The sequence below is a fragment of the Apium graveolens genome, chromosome 2 (assembly GCF_009905375.1).
Source record: "Apium graveolens cultivar Ventura chromosome 2, ASM990537v1, whole genome shotgun sequence".
NCBI lineage: Eukaryota > Viridiplantae > Streptophyta > Magnoliopsida > Apiales > Apiaceae > Apium > Apium graveolens.
In genome coordinates this window covers 19,905,998-19,917,287 of record NC_133648.1, presented here as the reverse complement: position 1 = coordinate 19,917,287, position 11,290 = coordinate 19,905,998, and the positions used below count along the sequence as shown (strand labels likewise).

The window sequence follows — 11,290 nt, the reverse complement described above, 5'->3', positions numbered from 1 at the left end:
TAATATATATATATAGTATAGATATGCCATGCATGGAGCCCAAGAGGTTGTGATCAACTAGTATACTCTATATACGACTCCAATCTTAGTCATTGATCATAGTCATCGATTGCTTAACAATGTCCATCACAGACTTTACGTACAAATTTTGAGTACCATCATATATTCAAAAATATAATCATTCCCTATTTAAAAATCGTATTTGATTGAAAGGTGATTAATTAGGGGAAGGTCAAACAAATGAAGATAATTATATATTTTCAAAACGTTATCTCCTTTATTATTAATCCCACACGAATCGCTACTTTCACATAAAATATACATTTCACACTAAATTAAGTCACCAGCAGTACACTTTACCCGAATTCATTACGCTTAAACGTGACATAATACTTATTGTACTTTAATTTATGGATATATACACACAATTTCCATCTTATCACAAAAAATTATACGTATTTGAGAATTTGGGGACATTTTATATGTGCATGTAATTTTTATTTTATTATAGAAATTGTAAGTATTTGAGAAATATTTCGTGGTACATGTTCCCAAATTAAAAGTATGAAAACCGTAATATCTTATTATTACAATCATGACAAACGAATTAAAGAAATAATAAGTGTAAATCAATGAACCAAATACATGCACACCATTAACATAGTATAATCTAGTGTTTAGTCAATATACTTAACCCGTTAATACAGGATCAGGTGAGTTAAATATAATTGCAAAACGGATATTAAATGATAGGGGCCAAAATACTCGAGTACTAGACTTTTCTAGTTTTCTTTGCTGGAAGATATGTACTATAATATATACATGGCTGATTGACTCGAAAGATTACTTATCATCTTTATATTCACGTCAACGTCTGACACAGTCTGTAATCTCATGTACACACTTGTATATATATTTTTGACAACCAGATATTACATGTTAACACATTACGAACTTTGCAGTATATAGAGCTAGCCATCTTTTATTTGTGATTACTAGCGAAATTTTTTGGTGAGAGATCAAGACAAGATGACGACACCGCCACCATCATCGATAATGCCACCACCGTCAACTGCCGTGGTGTGGCGGTCCGTGGGGTTGGTATTGAGAGTGCTGACAGTGATATGCTTGGTGATATCGCTCATCATCATCACCACCAACACCGCCACCTTACCTTCGAATTTTGGTCAGATCAAGATCCGTTTTCAGGATGTCAAAGCTTATAGGTTTGCATTTGCCTCCGCATGATTTATTTTTCGAGTTTTGCTTAACAAATTAGATATTTAACAAGTAGGTGGCTTGTAGTATTTGAAAGCCTCAAAAGGCGCTACAAGAAAAACGAGCTTTTTCTTTTTTTGTTAAAGAATGGATGTGACTTGTTTATCCGAATTTCGTTTAAAAAATTGACGAACTTATAAAACTTGCAGGTATGTGCTTGCGACAATAGTGATTGGACTTGTTTATGGTTTTCTCCAAACTGCATTTGCGATATATCATGTGACTTCTGGGAATCGCATTAATGGCGGAGATGCCCTTTACTTTTTCGACTTCTACGGTGACAAGGTAGATCAAATTCTTCTGTGAACTCAACTAATAAATCAGACTTAATACCATACTTAAGAATGTTACACAACTGAGACTGTATCAAGTTAGAATTTTGTAACTTAATTCTTTGATTATTGCAGTTGATATCGTATTTGCTAGCCACTGGCACCGGAGCAGGATTCGGGGTGACAGTAGATTTGAAGGATGCAAATTCAGTCTCAGCGCTTGACAAGTTTTTCAACAAGGCCAGTGCTGCATCTAGCATTCTTCTGCTGGCCTTCATCTTTATGGCAATATCGTCCATTTTGTCATCTTTATCTCTGCCAAAGAGAGCTTGAGCCTGGTGTGAATTAAAATTTGTTCTGTTTCTGTAACTAGAGCTGTAATGTTCTAGTCAGTGTATTTATTTATTGGCTTGAAATTTGTTACACAAGTTATGTTCTGTTCACTTGTGTGTATTAGATTCATTTATCAAGGCCTTTCACAACTTGAAAGACCAGTGTGTATCAGAAGTTAGGTTGATTTAAAAGAAATTCCAGACTTGTAAAAACGTTTGGTGTTCACTTATCGTGTATTTGATTTAAATGAGCATGTTTCAGTTACGCGTTGTTAGATTATTTTGTTTCATAAAATACTAATGTTGGTTAATTGAGGCGCAACAAAGTAAGATGTTGCATAGATCACATCTCAGCTCACAGACGCTTGGACCAGTCATTTCTCAGTTTGTAACTTCGGCTGAAGTGGCTGACGAGAACAAGGACAGGGACATGGCCTTGGATCTTGGGAAGTTCATGGCCTTGTGATTTTGGGAAGTTCAGAGCAACTTTCTTGGCCGCGTTTCTTAGCTTGCACTAGATTTTTGTAGAAGTCCTTCTTGTGAGAAATTAGTCTCTGTTTAATTTAAGACCCCTCAGATTTAAGATGGTTGAAGAACCAACCAGAGTTTGTAAATAATAATCGCGAAAGTGGCATGAAAATGAGTTTCGCACAGACCTGATGTACAGGAACCATGCCTTGTTGAACTTATTAACAGATAAATTTGACAATCAATCTCTGTTCACGTGTGTTGTATAAAACACATGCAAATATATGTATATATGACTGTGATATTTATAAATATGTTATAAATATGTATGCTATGTTTTGATATGTTGAAATCACTAGCATAAATATATAAATATGACAGTTATATATATATATATATTTGCTATAAAAATATCAACGAACATATATATACACACACGTGACTGTGATAGCATATATATGGTGTACTATATTGTGACACAGAGCAAATATATATATAAATATATCATAATTATATGTGTATATATATAATTTCAGACCTTTTATAACTACGTTCTGTCTCATATGGCTATCGTAATAGGGTAGAGCAAACCTCAATTCGGTTCAGTTTTTAGGTAAAATCGAAATCAGATGTTTTCAATTTTTATATCAAAAATCATAATCGCAACTGACCTATCGGATTGATTTCGATTTTAAAAACACTGATTTTGATTTATATTGGTTCAGTTTCTGTTACAAAATTTTCATCTAAAACGTAATATTACCCTGAGGCTATTGATAAATTAAATATTACATAGAATTTATACTTTCATTAATCATTAGCAACAACAACTGTTCTTATAGTCATTATTTAGTAAATATTTTTTCCACAAAAGCAGATTGTATGTCGTACATGTCTGATGTCTATTTTTCTCGTGTTTATATCCAATACTCAATATATTGTCCATCAAATTCCACTATATGAGAATATTTAAAGGCAATAAGAGAAGATCAAGTCTTGGTTCAAAGTCTCTACATAATCCTTGATAGAAAAGTACCAACTGGATGAAAATACTAACAAATTTATAAAATTATAAAAAAAATATTTATTTAAACAATTGGTTCGGTTCGGTTTTTTCTGATAAGTTTGAATCTAAAATCAGAACCAGAAAATTAGGATCGAATCAATTTTTCAACTATTCAATTTTGGATCGGTTCGATTTTTTGTAGATTGGATTTTTACCGGTTTTGGACCGATTTTTAATCAGTTTTTTGCTCACTTCCACTATCTAAGATTTTTATAACTATAGTGAATGCAGTGGAAGGTGAACTATAATTAGATAAAAAAATTGTAAGTAGAGATTCAAACTCAATAGGAGATGCAGTTTTCGGTGTAGATTTTCAGGTTGCACTAATAGAAGGGTGATAGAGCTTGTTTGAATAGAAGGTAGGCCTCTTACAATACTGTGGTGAAGAATTACCCTTATGATGGCAATGTTGACATATATGGTTGCAAAGTGTTGCACAATCCCTGATTTAGTGTCAATTTTACCAACACAACTTGAAAAATGTTTGTCAAATGTGAAATCATCATATCTTTCACACAACTGCCTTGTCTACAAAGAGGGTATCGGAACACAGTAAAGTTTAACAGCTCAAACTGGTTCGAAATCCTGCGCGAGAGTCATCAGAAACTAGACAAGGTGGTGTTGGTCACAATGTCTGATAAAATGTTGCATCATCTACGTGTAACCATTTTGGTTTAGACAATGTCAACTGATCCTAAAGTGATGGTATTTGTGAGAGGAAATCAGCTACCTGATTGACCACACTCTTGTTTCTGCTTATTGAGAGAATGCATAATTTAATATTGATGAGAATGATTATATGTAGTGTATCAAGACTCCAAAAGCTCTTAATTTTGTTTGTAGTCACAAAATTTCCAAACTGTAGGTTAATTTTAGAAATATAAGAGTTTGTAAAATATGTAATTGTTTGATGATTTTTGACATCTAATTCTTCAATTTTATCTTTCAATTTTGAGTCATATTCATCATATTCTTTGTGGCTTGTTTAGATAACAGTATTTTATTTAAAATTCTGAATTTGGATCAAATTCCCTGTTTGGATTGCTCAAGTATTTGAGTTTGTATTTGACCCAAATTCCCATTATCTAAAATTAAAGCATATTTATTGGAATTTGAAATATTATATTTCTACATATGTCGAAAAAATGACAAAAATACCACTTTTTTTAGAGTCTGTGACAAGAATACTACTTTTTCAAGTATATGGCCAAAAATACCACTCTAATACGCATTTCTAAATTGGGTATCACTAATACGCATTTAACAAACGAGTAATTTGTGTAAAAAATGTTTAAAAAAAATTAAAAAATATATATAAAGGAGATACGCATTTTGGAAATGCGTACCACCCTTTGACTTTTAGTGATACACATTTCAGAAATTCGTGTCTTTTGTTTTGTTTTTGTTTTTTTATTTTATTTTTATTTTTTTTAACTAATACTCATTTCTCAAATGCGTATTAGAGTTACCCATTTTACAAATGCGTATTAGATGGGTATTTTTGACCATATACTTGAAAAAGTGGTATTCTTGTCACAGATTCTAAAAAAATGGTATTTTTGGCCATTGCCCACATATGTCATTTGAAACAACATGCGTAATAGTCTTGTGAGCACCATGATCTAACGTTTTTGTCATGCCTTTCTTGGTTTCATCCAGTCTAACATCATCAAGTTTATGCCTTTTTCAAGGATGCGTCAAAAGTCTGAGTGAAATTCAACTTCCTATATTTCTCCTCATAATATGATCTCAATACGTGTTAAATCAAAGTATAGTTTTGTATACTTACACGAAGCAATTGAGCCAAAAGTGATTCATCGAGACATAAAGTCTAGCAACATACGAATTGAAGATGACTTTAGTTCCAATGTTTCTGATTTTGGTTTGGCGAAGTTGCTCAGTGCTAGAGAAACTTACATTACAACTCGCGTCATGTGAACTTTTGGATCTTATTGCTTATTGATGATTAGTTGTAATTAGGCATGTTTTCAAGTTTGTAAAAAAAATTATTTAGAATATATTTTCAGTATGTTCTAATGAATTTTTTAGTTAATTTTTTAAATGAAATTCTAGTTATTGTCAAACAGTATTGGAATTTGAAATTCAGAATTTTAAATTTTTTATGATTACCAAACAAGATACTTGAATTTGAATCAGTGAACTATTTTTTCTTTCCATTTTTATAAGCACAAGGACTAAATTTAAAAGTTTAAAACTTCAGAATTATAATGCATATATTAAAGAGACCAAGGGCAGAAGTGGTAGTTAACAAAAGCTGGAGGTTCAAATAAAAATATGATAAAGTTTGGGTATGAAGATGTAAGTTTGGCCAAAATCACTTAGGGGTCGTTTAGTTTGTCAAATTCTGCAATCAGGTATGAGTTTCAGCTAGGGTTATACAGATAAACCGCTCAACCGCTCGCAACCGATCGCATTTTGTGGATAATTGCCAAACGCGAGTTGATTGTGGATTTAAATTTTAAAAACCGTTCATTCGCGGTTTGGATGCAATTTTAAATTCTTGAAAATCGCAAAATCGCAACCGCAACCGCAACATATATTTATAATAAAATATATTTTCAAAAATATAGTTGATATTATATAAATTAATAAGTATACACATTTATTAACTAATATTAGGTTAATGTTAGGACTTCATTCATATGATTCACAATCATTATAAGATATATAACCAAACAAATGAAAAATGTAATCAACGTGTAATTTTTTTATGATTTTCTTTTTTCTTTTCTCTCGCCTCCATATTTTTTTATGTTTTTAATATTTTTGCTCCATACGTAACATTAGTTTGTATTTTATTTTTGAATGTAAATTTATCACGTAACTTAAACTTGAATTTATTAATATTTCGAATTTATTTTTTTACAAATTATTAATTATTTTAAAGTAAGTGGTTGAACCGCAAACCGATCCGCAATAATCGCAAATTCACAACCGCAATTGACGCGGTTAACAGCAACCGCAAATGCGGTTGCAGATGACACTTTTCTAAAACCGCTCTTCGCTCCATAGTTTCAGCCATTTCAACCCCATACCTGATGTTTGGTTTAAAAAAATAAAATTTTATACCCATTCTTCAAACTCATAAGGTATGGATTTTTCATACCCAAGTATAGAGGTGGATATGAGGGAAGGGTGTGGGTATTAATTTTAATTTTATTTTTTCAATTTCTATTTCTTTCAATTTCTATTTAAATAATTAAATAGATATGTTCAATACTAAAAAAATTTATGAACCTAAAATGTATTAAAAATAATAAATTTAATAAATTTAATTAAAATAAATTATTGACTTAATATATTTTAAATTAAAAATATTCATTGTTGTACTCAACCTAACACATGATATCAGATATGATACATGATACCCATACCATTCTAACCCGATACCACAAATTCAACCAAACGACCCCTTATTATGTGATACGGGGCGGGCTGTTTAGTGTGGCACAAATAAACCTTATGGGCCGTTAATATCTTGGCCCAAGTGAAGGAAAAAGAAAACAGATTGAGCCCAAACTATCCGTTCCACTTATTTGTTTATAATTTTTCATGTTTGCCACGAATTTTAAAATTATTATAAAATATAATTATATAATTTATTTTTAATTTTTTTTATAAAATTTAATTATTATATTTTATACTTCGATTTAAATAATTGGATGGGACCGGAGAGAAGTGCAGGGAAGAGAGAGAGAGTGTGACACACGCGGTGAGTCAACTCAGGGGAGTCGGGAGAGTATAGCAATTTGGTGTGTGAACTCGGGCTGATAACTCGAATGGTTTTGTGAGCCAGTGAGTAGTGAGTCGGCTCGTCGAGTGAGTTTACTCGGACTCCTGATGACTCGAACGGAGGGTAAATACGAGAGCTTTGGTGTGTGTGTTGTATTTCTTGTGGATGGTATATATGGAGTTAACTCGAGGGTGTTTTCGTAACTTTAAAAGTGAACACACAAAGTGTTTGCGTTATTGTCACAAAGATACCATGAAAAAGGAAGTTACAAATAGAATAACTAAACTTGGAGCCTAAGAATGCTACAGGAGTGCTAGTGTCAAACTTGGGGACCAAGATACAATGACATCACGAGCATGATGTCATTGCTTTAACAACTTGATTTGGGATATAGTTGAGTCGAGTTGAAAGCAAGCTGTCAGACTCGAACCGATTAAAAAGTTCGAGTTCAAACTCATATTCAACTTTAATCGAGTATCTTAAACTCTGAACTTTGAACTAATTATAGTACAAAACATTAACAAACATCCGTTTAAAATAAACTCGATTTACCAAAGCTGGATAAGTTCGAGATCGACTTGAACTAATTGTACGCAACACAGACAGTGCAGGCTACTTCCTTAGTTATTGTTGCTTTTATCATGACAAAAATGGGGTTAACTGCATCTTTTTTCTTGACAGATGTTTTTTCTTTCTACTCGGCTTTGTTTTGTATCATTTTCTAACTGCAGGGGATGCTAGACTCTCATAGTTGGTCATCTCACATCTGCGCGATTCTTCCCTGTCTTGTGCACCAGAGTTCCACAGTTGACAACATGCTCATTGCAAAGACCATATACTATTACTTGCTATTTTAAAGGTATGGAATCTGAATGTTGTAATAGAGTTTTTAGTTACTCGAATTTATTGATTTTCTCTTCTTCCAATATTTTTAGTTGACACATCCCACATGTTAATTGTGTTATCTTCTTGTGAGAAATTGCTCTTGCAGAAAGCATTATTCTTCCCCCAAAAGATAAAGGAATTCATGTTTTCATTACAATCTTTGCAGAATTTTTAGCGTACACAGCTCTCGGCTCACTTACTTTTGATATTCTAAGAAAAGATATTGACTTGTCGCCAATCTCTTCAAAAAAATATTAAAATTACATAGCTTAGCCCAAAATCATGAAGAAACAATCCAAAATTCAAAATCTATTCTACCACACTCAAATTACTAATGTAGATGTAAAGTGATATAATTACATCTGTCCACTACGAGTTAACAAAAACAGGGGTTTTACTGCTGAACAAACACCTATCGTCTCGAAACAGGGACCAATACTGACCCGAAATATAATCAGCTAGCTAGGTGATCAAGTTGACCAAAGTTGTAGCCAAAATAGCAGTTGGATCTCCCAAAAGAATGGCCACCACTGCTTTCAAAAAAACTTTCGCAATCTTCCAGTATTTCCCACCTCTCAAGCTTCCTCTAATTGAGCTCCGTCCAAGGCAAAGCTTAGGATTCTTCAATGACAATATTGAAGTACTCTCGTCTTTATAATCTCCACTTTTCCAACTTTCGTGAATCATATCAGTAATACAATGAACATGGAAATGGTACTGGTTGCACTTGGATTTGTACGACCAACCTCCCTTGGATTTTCCTTTAAGAGTTTTTCTTTTACACCAAACGCACTTGGATGTTACCTTCTCATTCAACTTAAATTTAACACCATCGAATACCATTTTGTTCTTAAGATTAAGACAGCACGGATGCAAATCCAAATCCTTGTCTTCACAGTGATAAACAAAACCATTTATATTTTTTCCGCATGCATTACACCATGTTCTGCGGTTTCTTGGTTCATAGGAGAACTTGAAACCGCAGCCAGGGTAAAAATCATGAGTTGCAGTTTGAGAATTGAACATGCAGCTCTCGTGTAGAACGTAATTGCAGGTACTTGATTCACATGTGTATCTTATTCCGAACCCTTGCTCTTTGCATCCGTCACAATTGTAGGGCTTGTTGAAGTTTCGCAGCACAAGTTGATGCTCCGAATGGCTAGGATGATAAGCCTTTATGTCTTCCATGTATGTAGAAAGAGGCAACCTACAGATATTTAGGATGTACAATTAAAGGAAAGAAAAATGGATGTGTGTTGTTAGTTAGAGCGAGTGCCCCCTGTAGTCTGTAGAGATGATAGATAGCTAAAAATAATGTTGAGTGAATTAGCGGTTGCACAAGTTATATTTATAGGCAGTTAAGCCTGGTAGCCAATTTTGTTTTAGTAAGTTGAATATGTGTCTGAACAGCGCTACTAGGAAACTTGGTGGAATGTTGTTGCTGGTCCTTTTCAAGTCTAGTTTGTAATCACCACTCTCTTTTTACATTCAGATGACAACTGGCTAATACATATTGACTCGGGTAGACTTGAGAACGAGATGCCTCGGTGCATATATTCTTTTGATTCTTACTCCACAAGTTAGTAAAGGACATATTTTCGGTTCAAATTTTGGTTGTAAATTTTTGCTTTTTTTTTTTGAAACCTATTCCAACGATGATCCTAGGTAACCGTGTATGAACCGTGTCCATATGCAAATAGTACGCAAACATTGCTTGCGCCCAACGTCTTTTGTTGTCAATTGTCATGTATGAGACTGTATTTTTTGTTGTGAGGTGTATTTCTTTCTTTTCATAGTTATGAGACAATATTTCAGAAAATGACGATAGAGTTTCTAAATTTGGTACAACAAATGTTTGGAGAAATGAGGAAAATTATTATTTCTTTTACAACTATCTTTTAAAATTATTTGTAAAATCACTTTTGGTTATATAATTTTAGTTGCATCTAGTTATATTTGATTGCAAAGATTCTTTTTTAAATAGAGTAAATTACAGGTACTTAATTTTTACCCTGCATTTTTGAAATATACACGCTTAGCAATTTGTTTCCGTTAACTTGGAATTTGGATTCGATCCAATGTTAATGTTAGAGGAAGTAAGACCCATGAAGATATAGACGCTTATCATTGTAACTTCTATAAACTAAAAAAAAAAAAATCTTTTTATACGGCACTTCAAGGCTATGTGGTAAATCTTACAACAAGGTAATTACTACTGGTAATGTAATATGTGACTTATAAATTTAAGTAAATTTTGAAATATACTTTTTTATCAATTCGAATTAATTAATTTATTATATTATTATTATTATTATTATTTGAAATTAAACAAAATATATTATTGATTATTAAAAGCAATTACCCCTAGACAACAAAGAAAGAAACTAAAAAGTCTAACTCTGTAAAAATACATAGAAAGATGAATTACTTATGAATTTATGATCAATAAAAGATAGAAAGATCGATGCGCATTGATAAGTATTAATAAGTTATAGGTACCGGAACTCCGTAGAGCTAATAGCTAAGCCAAACAAGAAGTGAAGTAGAAAAAGAAGAGAAGCTGTGAGTGAATAAGTGGTTGCATATCATTTATAGGCATGATAATTTTAAATTGATATTAGCATTTTTATTCAATATTGCTCACTTGTAAATAGATGTTAAACATGCTTTTAACATCGGGTACATTACGTGCCTAAGTACTGATGTCGTATATACTATTTTTAGTAGGTTATTAAATATGTTTTGGATTCTGATTAGCTAAGCAGGAAATTTCAGGGAATGTTCTTGGTCCTTTACAAGTCTAGTTTGGTATCAACTGCAAGCTAGTGCAACTACTAATTATAAAATTCAACATTTGGAAACTTTAAGATTTTGTGGGGTCGTCTTGGTCGGCGCTTGGTATAATCAACTAATCATAAACTTGTGCGAAGGACACTGTTTTCAAAGATGATCTTTCGAGTATCTACCGACTCCGTGTTAAGTAATGGATTACCATCTATGTTTAGGATCAATTTTTTGCTTCCAATATGCATATTGTATTTGCTGGAATCTTTGACTATTACTTGATCGGCAAGAAATAGATGCTACATTAACATGGCGTTTAGCATACGCGTCGCGATAACGCGATATGTATATCAAATACATATATTTCAGAAGGAACATCAGAAGAGTCGAGGAGTAGTGGTACTTGCACAGAAATTGTTTGGAAGCTGTTTATTAGCGACAGAGATAGGTG

General features: G+C 32.6%; 1 protein-coding gene across 1 annotated transcript; it reads left to right on the top strand.

Annotated features, from left to right (window-relative positions):
* The first annotated feature begins 902 nt into the window (after positions 1-902).
* LOC141705854 (CASP-like protein 4D1) lies at positions 903-2,164 on the top strand. Its single transcript, XM_074508729.1, has 3 exons — positions 903-1,226; positions 1,428-1,563; positions 1,686-2,164. The coding sequence occupies exons 1-3, from the start codon at positions 1,030-1,032 to the stop codon at positions 1,881-1,883; spliced, it is 531 nt and encodes a 176-aa protein (XP_074364830.1). The 5' UTR covers positions 903-1,029; the 3' UTR covers positions 1,884-2,164.
* The last annotated feature ends 9,126 nt before the right edge of the window (positions 2,165-11,290 follow it).

Coding starts and splice junctions, on each gene's coding strand:
- LOC141705854 (XM_074508729.1), top strand. CDS start 1,030: ATGACGACACCGCCACCATCATCGATAATGCCACCACCGTCAACTGCC. Junction 1,227..1,427: donor CAGGATGTCAAAGCTTATAG/GTTTGCATTTGC, acceptor TAAAACTTGCAG/GTATGTGCTTGCGACAATAG. Junction 1,564..1,685: donor TCGACTTCTACGGTGACAAG/GTAGATCAAATT, acceptor TGATTATTGCAG/TTGATATCGTATTTGCTAGC.